At 54.2% G+C, this 13,287-nt stretch overlaps 1 protein-coding gene across 4 annotated transcripts in view; it reads left to right on the top strand.

The window, feature by feature from the left end:
* The window catches only part of FHIP1A (FHF complex subunit HOOK interacting protein 1A), a 194,196-nt gene that overhangs the window by 178,699 nt on the left and 2,210 nt on the right, over positions 1–13,287 (top strand). For all 4 annotated transcript variants that reach the window (XM_045831715.1, XM_045831717.1, XM_045831716.1 and 1 more), the window contains 3 exons: positions 738–1,889; positions 7,741–7,919; positions 8,280–8,418. In XM_045831715.1, coding sequence (XP_045687671.1) covers positions 738–1,889; positions 7,741–7,919; positions 8,280–8,418 — 1,470 coding nt within the window. The remainder of the gene's footprint in view (positions 1–737; positions 1,890–7,740; positions 7,920–8,279; positions 8,419–13,287) is intronic.

Raw genomic sequence — 13,287 nt, 5'->3', positions numbered from 1 at the left:
AATCTCCTCATCTGTGAATGGAGAAAATAGTATCTGCCATGTAGGTTGTTGTGAGGATTAAATTCAATAGCCTGCCACATGGTGGGTGTTTAAGAAAACCATAGAATATATATTTTCCGTGTTTGAGACCTTTTTTTTTTCAAGTTGTGCAGTTGAGAACTTGATAACACTTGAAACATTCTTAGGCGAAAAAGACCATTTGAATAGGACTTTATCCTAAGAGACCATTTGGTTCTCATCAACCTCCCAGTGGTTCTCAGGGAGGCAGAAGAAGGCTTTTTTAAAACCCCAGGTTTTCTAGAGAAGACCCGTTCCCCAGATTCATGGATCACGGGCCTTCCACTTCAGAGTCGAAGGAAAACCTTTGGAAGTGTTACCTACTCCGTGGCAGGCACTGGATTTGATGTATTGCCTGAGGTTGCCCTAGTTACGTCTTATTTCCCTAAGGCCGCCCTCCAATCACAGCTTTCTGTCGGAGGCAGCAGAATCCGACCGGCCATCACGGTTCTGTATCTCCTGTGAGGGTAGACTTTCTGTTCTTATCTTTCCTTCTGAAAACCTATGCACTTTTACCGTTCAGAAATCATTTAATCAGAAATGACCAGAACCACATAGCTGGTGGGAGGAGGTCTCGGCAGCCCGCGGAGCCACATCCAGCTGCTGCCTTGGTCCCCGCCCCTCTCTGAAGTGGCAGAAGGGGCGCGTTCATTCTGACCTGACTCTGCCTCCCCCCGCAGGGCCCCTGGAGCAGCCGCTCCCTGAGACACCCCCTCCGTCGGCCTGCATCGTGGAGTGCGGCAAAGCCCTGGACATCAGCTACCTGCAGTACCTCTGGGAGGCCCACGCCAACATCCTCCAGTGCATGCGGGACTGCCGCGCCTGGTCCGCGCTCTACGACGGGGACTCGCCCGACGCGGAGATGTTCCTGCAGACTCTGGCAGAGGACCGCGCTCCCAGCCCCACCTCCCCCGCGGGCAGGCCCCCGCAGCAGCCCCCCAGGCAGACGGGGGCCGTGCTGGTGGCTCCGAGGAAGGACAAGAGCCAGACGGACCTGGAGTGGGACGACAGCTACGACACTGGGATCTCCTCGGGGGCGGACGTGGGCTCCCCCGGGCCCTACGATGATCTGGAGGGTTCTGGCCAGCCGATGCCGGCGGATCCCCCCAAACACATCCAGGAGATGAAGAAGAACGCCATCCTCCGCTTCAAAGGGACCTACATCGAAGAGTCGGACTTTCAGGACGACGTGATGGTGTACCGGCTGTGTGCGGAGAAGGACTCTGAGGACGCCACGGGTTCACAGGAGGAGCCGGCGGGGCCCCCGGCCCAAGGCCGGACCGAGGTCCAGAGCCCCCCGCTGAACAACGGTCCCCTGCCCAGCCCTCAGCCCCAAACAGATTCAGAGGAAGAGCCGGACAGGGACGGCTCAGACATGTTTCCGAGCGTGTCCCAGGAGCCACGGTGGGAGCGGTGTCCCGAAGGAGCCCCAGAACCACACGCAGAGCCAGCACCCCCTGTCTCCGAGGCAGGGCACCATTCAGACCTGATGGTGGTGGACCCCGAGGGTGAAGATTTCATTGCCCAGTACGACCAAATCATTAAGGAACTGGATTCTGGCACTGAGGGCTTGATGGGACAGAACTTGTCTCCACCTGATCCCTTGCTCCTCACGAATGAGCAAGAGGGGAAGGAAGACCGCAGGGGCGAAGAGGAGGAGGAGGAGGAGGAGGGAAAGAGGGAGCTGGAAGAGGAGGAGGAGGAGGAGGACTTCGACTCTTTTATAGCGGACGCCCCTGCCGCAGAGGCCGTGCCGTCCCCCTTCGGGGTGAGAGAGGAGACTGACTTTGCCAGTCACCGCCCCGCGAGGACTCAGAGCATCCCGTTCACAGGTGACCGTCTTAGCTTGCTTTGTGCTTTCTGCTTTTGAAAGTGCTTGTGCCTCTGACAGCGGGAGAGTAAGGTAGGTGGAGGTAAGGAGCGTTAGCCGTTTACCCGGCAGAGGCGTGAAAGTATTCTCGTAAAGAGTGGAGTGATTTTATTTTTATTTTGTTTTGTCATTCTTGGCAGTGGTGGTGGCTTTTCCCCACCAGCAAGTTAGAGGTTGAATTTCACTGCTGGGTAACTTCCCTTGCCTTGCCTGTGATAAAGTGATAGGTCTGATGAAACCACACCAGAAAACCAGGCTCCTTGTTTAATAGCTTCCTTTCCTTTAGTCTAATTTATTTTCCTTCTTGGCATTTATTTTATTTTTTTAAAAAAGATTTTATTTATTTTTAGAGATGGGAAAGGAGGGAGGGAGAGAGAGAGAGAGAAACATCAATGTGTGGTTGCCTCTCGTGTGGCCCCCACTGGGGATCTGGCCTGCAACCCAGGCATGTGCCCTGACTGGGAACTGAACCAGCGACCCTTTGGTTTGCAGCCCCCACTCAATCCACTGAGCTATGCCGGCCAGGGCTCTCCTTGGCATTTATTTTACGTGAATTTTTAAAGTACATCCCCCCCATTAGAAGGTGTGCCCAGGTGCTGGCTTGCTCTCGGCTGTATCCCCAGCACCCGGCCAGCCACCGGAGCTCAGGGAGGCACTGGTGTTCTTGCTGCGAACACATCGGAGGCCACTGGGTTAGTCGGGCCTTTGCCCGGGAGCTCATTTCAGATCATCGCAAAATCTTCATCCACAAATATGTACGGCAGACCCGTGAACGCGTAACTCTACTAAAGTACGGGTGATACACCCCTCAGAGCAGGCACGCATCCTGGTGGAGGCCAGGGAACGGGGCCGGAGGTCAGACGAGGGTGTTGGGATGGGGTGGAGATACAGAATGGCGCGAAATATCGGCCAGCAAAATCTGAGTCTGAAGATCGTGATGCCGAGGGGCCTGGCACAGAGTAGACTTCATCGAGCTCAGGGGTGGGTGGGTGGGGCCCCCGAATGGTGTTTAGGGAGCACGGGGAGGTCCCTCAAGGAGCTGGCATCCCAGACGGACAGACACCGGCCTTGGAGTCAGGCCCAGTCTGGCACTTTCAGCCACGGGGCCTTAGTGTCTCTGACCCTCGCTTCTCCCCGTGAGGACTGAATGTCATACTGGGGCATCGTGAGTATGACCCCAGGCAGCCCCCAGCAGCCTCGGCTGAGGCCTGTCCCTCCCGGGGCAGGAGAGACCATGCTCGTGTCTCCCCAAGTCAACCAGGTCAAGGAAATCACACTGCCTTCTGGCCCAGCCAGTCTCCCTGTGAGTTCAAGGAGCAATTCCGCCCTCCTCTAATACTTATTCATCTATTTACTGATGCCTAAAAATCTATTTAAACCCGGAGGAAGCTTTTAATTCCACAATTAAAAGGCTGGAGGTTCTAGTTGAGATAGCATTTCAGTGCGAATGAGTTTTAATTAAAATTCAATCAGTCAGTCAATCATAAGTAAAAAGGATTAAACAATCTCAATTTTCCCAGTTGTCGGGGGTGGGGCGGGGGGAGGCCATGGGAAGGAGAGGTGGGGAGAACTCAGTGGAAGGGCCGGGGCAGAAGCTGGCCGTGTTGCCTGAAGTCTGCCCTGTGCTCTGGAGCCTCAGGGCCCCTGGCTCATGACCGTCCTTCCCTAGGCGCCAGCTTTCTTATTAGAGGAACTTCATCCCTGGGAGATATGGAAATCGAGGAAACAAAGTGTAGCTTAGGGACAAAAAAAAAAAAGCTAATACAATACTTTATTAAATAACATTAGTACTTTGCCTATGATACACCTGAGAGCCAACAACACTGTGGGAGTGTCCTGATACATGCAGGTAATTTCCACTCGCACTTGCCTTTTTCCCCTTTGAAACTTGTACACAGACAGCTTCAGGAGACATCTTGACTCTTCACGTCTGGGAACCTTGTAGCTTCGAAACTTCCGAGCACGTTCTGTGGCCTTAGGCTTCACGCCCACCTGCTCAGGGGTCCCGGATTCCGCTGCGATGAGTTTGCCTCCCGGCAAAACCAAAGCATTCCGTTTCATTGATCCAATTGATTTTCTTAGCAACCTCTAGCTGGTAGGTTCTAGGCTAGGTACTAAAAACACAAAAATGGAGGTGTCTGCAGACTTTTACAGGAGATAGCAATACAGAATTGTGCTCTCCTAGTGAGAGATGCATTATTAGTCCCCGAATGCCCAGTTCTGTGGGGGCGCAGGGCAGGCTGCACGGAGGAGGGACACGGACAGTGGATGGGGCCAGGGAACGTGCCTGAGAACGATGGTCCAGGCTGAGGACACCACGGGCAGAAGACAAATGAGACTGGCGATGCACAGGCTCTGGCCAGGCGCAGCCGTGTGGGCAGGAGGAGGTGTGCAGGCGTGCGACTGGGTCCGTGTGGGAAAAGGCCAGGCTCGGGGTGGCAGGGGGGACACTGGGGAGGGACAGGGCGGTGCCAGGACAGTGGTCGTCCTGCCAGAGTTCTCGCAGGAGGCCAGAGTTCGCGCAGGAGGCCAGAGTGCCCCACGGCTGGGGCCCGGGAATTCTGCTTCCAGGAACAGTTTCATTCCACACGTACGTGTCGAGATGTACACTCAGAGATGTTCGCTGCAGCCTCGTTTACAGCGGGAAAAGGCTGGAAACCACTGCTGGCTCCCAGTAGGAGACAGCTTTGCTACATCAACTCCCACGGCCGTTGGGTACTTTTTGGCCCTGAGATGAATGCAGGAGCTCTGTACGTGCTCATGAGGGACGGTCTCCAGGATACGTTGTTCCGGGAAGAGCAAGATGCAGAGCTGTGCGTGGAGAATGTCATCATTTAAAAAAAATGCCAGGAGGTACAGACAGACACACGCATGGTCTCACGCTCCCGAGAGGCACGGCCGTGTGCTGGGCGAGCGCACAGGCACCGGAAGGAGAGGCCTGAATTAACACGGGGGCCTTCCAGTTACCAGCTGTGTGTGTGCGCTTGGCCCGGTGCCTCGCCTTTAAGTGGGGAAAGTAATGAACACACTTCACAGAGTTGTGAGTATTTAAGTTGAGACAAGATTAAGTGCCTAGCATATTGCCTGGCACATAAGTGATTAATAAATGCCTTTTAATAATAATTCAATTATTATTTAATTATAGATATAAAACATTTCTGGAAGAATACCCTGGAATCTGTTAAGAAGAATTGCGTCCAGTGTGGAGGCCGGTGGTTTATTGTATACTACTATACTGTTTGAAGGAAAAAAATTAAAATCATTTCCATCTCTATTTAAATAGAAAAGCTATGGTTGAAGTCCAGGCAGGAGATGATGAGACCATGACCTTGGGCAGTGCTGGCAGCGGGGGTGGAGGTGAAGGTGAAGGGCCGCTCCCGGGAGCCGTTTCCAGCCGGCTTCAAGGGGCAGCACCGACTGCAGAATCGGTGGTTGCTCCGACCCTGAGTCAGGAAGTGCGGGCGGGGAGGGGGGCCTAGAGGAGGATGACAGTGGAGAGAGCGTCTTAGTTCTGAAAAATTAAATATTTTATGGCTGTGAAGCTCATCTGTCCTCCTAGATGAGAGGGAAGAACCCACCCTCCATTCCCCAGACACACCTGTGGCTTTCTGAATTGCAGCTGAGTTTTCTGATTTTCAGCTGCTTACCGGTTTCCCTAGCAACTGCTATTTTTTTTTAATCCTTATCCGAGAGCATGCTTATCAATTTTAGAGAGAGGGGAAAGGGGCGGGGGTGGGGAAACATTGAGGAGAGAGAGAGAGACATAGATCAGTTTCCTCTTGAACACACCCCGACTGGGAACCAAACCCACAACCCAGGCATATGCCCTGATGGGAATCGAACCCGTGAATCTACGGGATGATGCCCCAACCAAGTGAACCACACCAGCCAGGGCAGCAACTGCTTTTTGCTATATAGTAGTTTTTTTTTTTAAGTAGTAGAAATCAACTAAGTATAAAATGGGAATTTTCAAGGGTTTAATATATATTTCTTATTGCACATGGCTAAGAAGTTGTAATTAATGCCATTATTGGGTTATAATGACAGTCTTCTGGCCTCGACCTAATATTCTGTCATTCAGGTGAGACAGTGAGGGCACCCTCCACAGGTGTGGGTGAAACTGGGCTTTCTTTCTGCCCTTGCAGAAGTGATGGACTACAGCTGGTCTCCCCGGTCACGGCACGGGCAGCAGCTGTCACGCTGTGGGGTGGCCAGCTGAGGCCGTGTACAGTCTGGGATGGTGCCGGGGTGCGGGCGAGAGGGGTGGGGTGAGGCTGGGTCTGGGGTTGTGCGGGGTGAGGGCGGCAGCCTTCTCGTGGATCTTCCTGGAGAGCTAGAACTGCACTGTGATGCCTTAAGATGAGTTACTAGTGACATATCTGGAGTTCTTGATGGAACCCCGTCGAGTTGCTTTCAAACTGGGGTTCCAGTCCAGAGTTTCTGAATACATTTGGCAAACTCTGCCGTGTTGTTTGCAAGCAGGGGCTCTCCAGAGGCCGTCCGTGCCTGGAGCATTGACCTGCCGTGTCACGGAGGGTGACGGAGGAGCTCGGACCCCCATCCCAAGGAAGGGAACGTGCAGGCCAAGTTCAGCACAGGCTGTGCCTTCCCTGTGTTTCGAGGCCCCTTAGAGACATGCTTTGTGTTCCTGGAGACAGGACTGTCGCCGTTACCTGTTACTCACCGGCCTGGGTGAGAAGTTTGGATCTGGTGTTCCGTGTCTCATTACCAAGGATTCCGAACGAAGCACCTTGTGATGAAGTGTGTTTCTGATGAACTCCTGTCGGTGTCGGTGACGTCCTCATAAGGCACATTTACCCGTCAAGGGGTCCGTGCTGCGTTATAAATGCGCTACGGCCCAGTGACTCATCCAGGCTCCACTGGGGGAAAGGCAAGGTCCTCACTAATTTGCTTAATGGACCACTTTTATGGTAAAAACAGAAAACATCTTCCAGTAATTTTATTAATGCCAGATTAACTTTCTTGATTGTTTTTTCCTTGTCTTCAATGAACTCAAATATAAACCATATTAACTTTCTGGTGACCCAAATTAGTTGAAGCTCATTTTTTCTTAAATTTGTTTATGAACTGCCTTTTTTTTTTAAAAAAAAATGAAGTATGGATTTTCTTTTTTAGGGGACCTGTGACCTATCAAACTCTCTCTCCCCAGACCAAGTCCCTTCCCTCCCCTCCTCCCACCTGAGAATTGAAGTGGGGTCCCCAAATTGCGCAGGGTTACTCAGATGACAGCCCAGCCTCGCTCACCAGTGCCTGTCCCTCCCTGCCCTCCCGCATGGTGACATTTGACAAGACAACTTTCTCACAGTGCTTGCTGGGGACAGACACAGTGTCCCGCTCACAGTGTGACTGTTTGCTAGACGCAGCTCGTGCGTTTGGCACTCGTCACTAACACAGAGAGTCTCTGTCACCCGGACCTTTGATGGCTTCTAGCTGCTGTGGGCGTGGAGCCCCCGTGCGCCGGAGACTGAGCCGAGCGTGTCGTGGTTTGGGCACTGGCAGCACCAAGAAGTACAGAAACAGGGAAATCATATTTTAATTTTACAAACTAAACCGTCCAGGTCTGTGATAATTTTCCAAGCGTTCAAGTGGCTCCTGGAGCCGAAGCACCTGCTCCCCCGCAAGTCTGTCTGCTTCCTCTGGGCGGCGGCGGTCTGTTTCGTGTTTGGTTCGGGGCAGGGGAAGACGGGGCGCCACTCCCGGGTCTGTGTTTGATGGGCACCTGCTGGGGCGGAGGTGAGGGAGCTGCAGCCCCAGGGCCCGGCCAGCCCTGACGCCCCGTGTACCCCCCGCAGGCCCCTTCATCAGCGTGGTGCTGTCCAAGCTGGAGAACATGCTGGAGAACTCCCTGCACGTCAACCTGCTGCTCATCGGGATCATCACGCAGCTGGCCAGCTACCCCCAGCCGCTGCTGCGCTCCTTCCTGCTCAACACCAACATGGTCTTCCAGCCCAGCGTCCGCTCCCTCTACCAGGTGCGTGAGCGGCGCCTGCGCCCTCCTTCCCTGGGGACTGACTGCAGGGGTGCCCGTGAGCCGGGGGGCTCCTCCTCTGCTTCCCCAGGTACTCTGTTGTTTTCAAAAACCCCTCTAACTCATTTGCTCTCCTTTCTCATCCCATGTCGCTAGTTGTGTGTGGATTACTCTAGACAAACTGCAAAGCTTCATTTAGTTTGATGTTTCGAGGGTGCCCTAGCAAAACACCCCGCCAGTTAAAAATGAGCGAATGCCTCATCTGACAGTCCCTGCAAGCGGGGCTGTCCCTGAAAGATACACTGGTAGCTGAAGGTGGGATTCTGCTCCAAGCACTCACATCATTAATGTTGTTTCTGACAGGTCCTCGCGTCTGTGAAAAACAAGATTGAACAGTTGGCATCTGTGGAGAGAGACTTCCCGGGACTCCTCATACAAGCCCAGAAATACCTGCTCTTCCGCGTGGACGTGTCCGATGAGACACCGGAGTCACTCACCAAAGGTGAGCCTTGTAGGGGTGCAGGGGTTTCTCCCCTGCACGTCTCCCCACCTGCCTCCTGGCTTGGGTTCAAAGACGCTGCATGGGCTCCTGGGCTCTGAAAGTATCTAAATATTCAGTGTCTTCTCAACCCCACAGCGAGGAGCCTCCTGTGGGTGTGCACAGGCCTCAGGAAGGTGTGCCCTGCCCTGCCCGGCCTGCCCTCACTTGGAGGGTCTGGCGGCCACTGTTGTCCCGAGAGTGTCCGGGACGGAGTGACGGGTGCATGGCTGCCAGGCTGGAAGAAAGGACTGGGCACCCGTGGGTCACAAGGAGGCGTTCTGTGCACAGCCTGAGCCATTTCCGGGCCAGCTCTGCCCTGAGGAAGGTGTCCGTTCTCTTCCTCACGTTTTTAGACTCTTGGGCCCAAAATACACGTGCTTTAGGGTTCGAGAAAGTAAGACCTGCTCGTTGGGACTGGGAGAAGTGAAGCGTGTGCTCAGCTTAAAATTCCTGGGAGACTTTTCATGAACGCAGGAGGTGTTTGCCTGGGCCTGGTGAGGTGCGGGGGTGGGGGGGTGGGGGGGGGAGGGTGCTCAGCAGGGGAGCTGAGAACGGTCCTGTGGGGCAGGGGAGGGGAGGGGAGGGCCTGGGTAGGGGAGGGTGCACAGTGTTGCTTGGCTTCGTTTAAGCTCAGCGTGGACAGAGTGAATGGCCACTTGTCCTCTGAGCTATGGCTCTGGCCTTGGTGAGTGCAAACCAGGAAGTGCCCTCTGCTACACCAGTGTTTGCGCATCTCAAGGCCAGTGAGGCTTCTTTGGGGCAGGTGACCACTGGTAAGAGTGGGGCTCTCAGTGCTGAGCCGAAGGCATGGGATAGCAACCGGCTTGAGAGCCTGCAATGTAACCCGGGTCAATGGTTACCCCCTTAAAGGAAGCTGAAGAGGCCCCAAGACTCATAAGGCTTGACCTTGCCTTTGTGTAGCTGTTTGTTCTTAGTCACTTTGCCTCATGGGGCCTCAGGTGCCTTGACTCTTAAATGAAGGATTTGTTTTCCACCCCTGAAGTCCTCTCTGGCCGTAGGACTCTGGGTGTGAAGACCCTCTGGGGCACTGCAGGGCAGATTCTGCAGGCAAGGTGGGCCTTGTAGGGGTGCCTGGGGGCGGGGCATGGTGCTTCCAGCCGGGGCCCTGGAGGAGAGCAGGCCAGGCCGTTCATGGAGGCCGGGAACCCTGCATCTCTACAGGAAGGGGGACTGCAGGCCCACGTGGCTCCTCTAGCCACCCGGACAGTGGGTATGTGAGCTGTGCTTCTCCTGAACAGGGGGCGTGTCCTCCTCTGTGCACGACAGACCACTGCGCCGGCGGGGGCATAGAAACAGCCACTGGTGAGGACTCGGGAGTCTGTGGCTGCCTGGGTGTTCTGATCTGGGCCGGGCTCGGCTGATTTTGGCTCGTGTATTGCTCTTAGCCGGTGGCTGGGTGCCTGGGATGGCCCCAGTCATATCAGTGGCTGCTGGGTAGGGTGACAGGTGATGGGGGGCTGGGTTTCTCCCCATCCAGTGGGTTAACGCTGCTTGTCGACACCATGGCCACAGGTTGCAGAGTGAGAGCAGGAACATACAAAATCTTTGGAGGCCCTGCAATTCTGCTGCCTTCTGTGGATGAAAGCAAGTCCCTGGGCCTGCCCAGGTTCGAGAAAGCAGCAAAACCCCCACATCTTGCGGGGAAAAGCTGCAAAGAATTAGGGCCATTTTTGCAGTTCACCAGGTGGGAGGTGACGTCAGTTTTTTTACATTGCACCCCCGGCTTGGTCTTCACTTGTACTTTACAATTTGTAAAGTGCTTTCCCAGACTGTCGAATTTTATTTTGAAACAGCCTGGCACAATGGGCAGGGAAGATACTGTTAGGTTCATTTTCATATCAGGAAGCCGACATCAGGGGCCCAGAGTGGTTAGGTGAGGCCACGCAGCCCAGGTGCCTGAGACTGTCTTGCCTGGTCACAGGGCCCAGCCCTCACTGACTTCAGGGGTTTTCCTTGAGGAGAGGTCCCAGTTCCGGGGAGGGTGGCAGGGTCACTGCCTGCCTGACGGCCTGGCTTCCAGGCGGGGTCCCAGCGGGGGCTCGTTCCCACCACGGAGGTTGTCAGGTCAGCCACCTGCGGCTGATGCTCCTGAGGGCCTGTGGCGCTCTGGGGACCTGGACTTGCAGGGCTTCTCTCGGGCCAGACGACTTTCCTCGCATGGACTCTTTCCACATCTGCTTCCTAACTTCCGTCAGGTTAGCAGAGTGACTCCCTCCCCTCCACCTGAAAAACATCCGGACTCACAGGAGAGAGCAAGTCCTGTGCCCTTGTGGCTCCTGAGGCCCTGGGTGAGAGGTGACTGCTGATAAACGAGCCGAATCCAGAAGCTCCATTCTCTCAGGGACACAGAACAATTTTTTTTTGACTAATTTTTTAAAGGGTGTACACTGAAATGTCCCCCTTTCAAAAAAAGATTTTATTTATTTATTTTCAGAGAGGGAAGGGAGGGAGATAGAGAGAAAGAGAGAGAAACATCAATGTGCAGTTGCTGTGGGCCATGGCCTGCAACCCAGGCATGTGCCCTGACTGGGAATTGAACCTGCGATGCTTTGGTTCATAGCCCATGCTCAATCCACTGAGCTACGCCAGCCAGGGCTTCACAGAACAATTTATACTTAAGAATCCTGGTGAAAGGCCAACGGTTGGGGTTTCTAGCATCTGTGTGCTCTGGGCCTTGTCTAGCACTGCTGACAGGGAGAGGAGCGTGTAATGATGTCTGTCCTACCTTCTGTAATCTTTCCAGCGTCAGTCTGGAAAATGCTGTTGCAGCTTTTCAGACCCTGGGCAGCATTTCAAAAAAGCACCTGGACATGGATTTGTACTCCCCTCCCCCCTGGCCCCCTGAAAAGGTGCTTACGTGCACCGGGCCCCGGGTGGGGGGCGTGGTGAGGCGCCCGCAGCCAGAGCCGCCTCACTCACTCTGCGACAGAAGCAGGAATCTGCGTGACCGCCGCTCCAGAGCTGGTGGACTTCCTGTGCCAGCGGTCCTGTCGTCACATTGTCTCGGAGGCTGAACCACTGGCCAGGCTGTTCATTTCCCCTCAAACACTTTCTGGATCCCAGAGGTTGTGTCTACTTGTATTTCCGAGTCCCTCCCCTGCTCTGCAGTGCTGGGAGGGAGGTGAGGTAGTGTTAGTCCCGTTTTACAGAAAAGGAAACTGAGACGCTGTACGTAGAGCTGGTTGCCACGCAGCGACCACGACTTCGGTTTTCTTGCTTTCGAGCTGAGCGTGCCGCCCGGTGGGCTCTGGGACAGGCCGGAAGGCCAGGCCGGTGCCCGCAGGACAGACCTCCGCGAGGGCTTCCCCGTGGGCCTCGCCACCCTCCCGGCCGCTCTGCCACCTTCCCCAGTGAGGATGGTTTGAATCTCAGATTCGAGCTGAGCTTTAGCGACGGCACTTCTTAAATTCATAGGTCAGGCCAGATAAATGAGCCACAAAAACCCTTTTTGGGGAAAATGAGGAGTGACTTTGAAACAGAAAGATGGAGCTAAGGCATATGAACCAGCTCCAGATCGGGTGACGGGAAGACCTGGCGCCGGTCAGTTTCTTCTCTCATTCATTCAGCAAATGTTTGCTAGCTTCTACCACAGGCAAGGAAGTGTGTTGGGGCCGTGACGGACACATGGTGTAGGGCTCAGCTCTCAGAAGTCTCAGTCGAGTAGAGGGGGAGAAGCGTAAACAGCAGCACCGGCCAAAGGGCAATGCCGGCGTTGGCTGGGAAATCAGATGAGCTGGGAGGCTGAACAGGGCGTTCCCCCTTGGGGCAGGGATATGAAGTCAGTGGCAGCTGAACTGTGGCATGTGGCTGCCACTCATCAAGATGTTCCTGTGCGTGTTGTACCTGCCGACACATTTAATCCTTACGGCGACTCTGAGAGCGTTTCACAGATGAGGACATTAAAGGACAGAGAAGGAAAGCAACTCGCCCGATCCTACTCAGCCAGTAAGTGGCATAACCTGGACTTAGCCACTGCCCTGGCGTCTCTCAGCTGGTAGGGTGTGGGTGGGCAGAGGTGTGGGTAGGCAGAGACGTGAGGGACCAGCATGAACAGAGCAGGTCTCAGTCTGGCATTAGTGCCCACACGCCCCGTTCCCCTCGGGGATCCGGGACAGCTTCCTTCGTGAGCTTCGAGGGACCCTCTGGAGAAAGGCCGCGATGGAGGGCGGGGTGGGGGGTGGATGCACCTCAGTGATGCCGACACTTTGGTCCTCGCCCTGATGTCAGGGCAGGTGTGGGTCCCTGCTGGAAGGTAGCCGCAGACAGATTCTCACCAACTTTTCCAGTTCTTTATGGCACGAACTGTGATGAGCTTTCATCTAAAAGGATATTTAAAGCAGTCAAGTGAAGGTTTTTTTTTTTAACACTAAAGCTATAGTAGTGAGATATGGAAAGTATTATAAATGTCAAGAATTTTTAGTACTGTAGTTAAGCGACACTCTGAGAAGAGTGTTAAAAGATGGGACTGAATTCTGAAAAGCAGCCAAAATAATGAAGAGTTCGAATATAATGATTTATGAGGAGGAATAAGGCTGTTGGAGTAGGGGCAGGAGAAGGCATAAATAATTCCTATACGTACACAGAGGCTGGAGATGTTCAGGAATTCAGTAGTCTGGAAAGTTGAACCATTTTAATTAGTGAATCTGCTTTGATATGAAAACGCAAACTGCCTGAACGTGGCCAAGTCTGGGCTGACAGCGTCTCAGACCCACGTGACTGAAACTAACACTGCAGCCCCTGGAGACCTTCTCTACAGGGGGCCCCGAGCCGCCTGCTGCCTCTGGATGCCCACCGTTTTGGGAGGAGCCC

This window comes from Phyllostomus hastatus, unplaced genomic scaffold, assembly GCF_019186645.2.
Source record: "Phyllostomus hastatus isolate PE091 unplaced genomic scaffold, TTU_PhHast_1.1 phas_contig_159, whole genome shotgun sequence".
In the NCBI taxonomy this organism is placed as follows: domain Eukaryota; kingdom Metazoa; phylum Chordata; class Mammalia; order Chiroptera; family Phyllostomidae; genus Phyllostomus; species Phyllostomus hastatus.
Note: the sequence above shows the minus strand (reverse complement) of the source record. Positions and strands in the feature narration are given on the sequence as shown.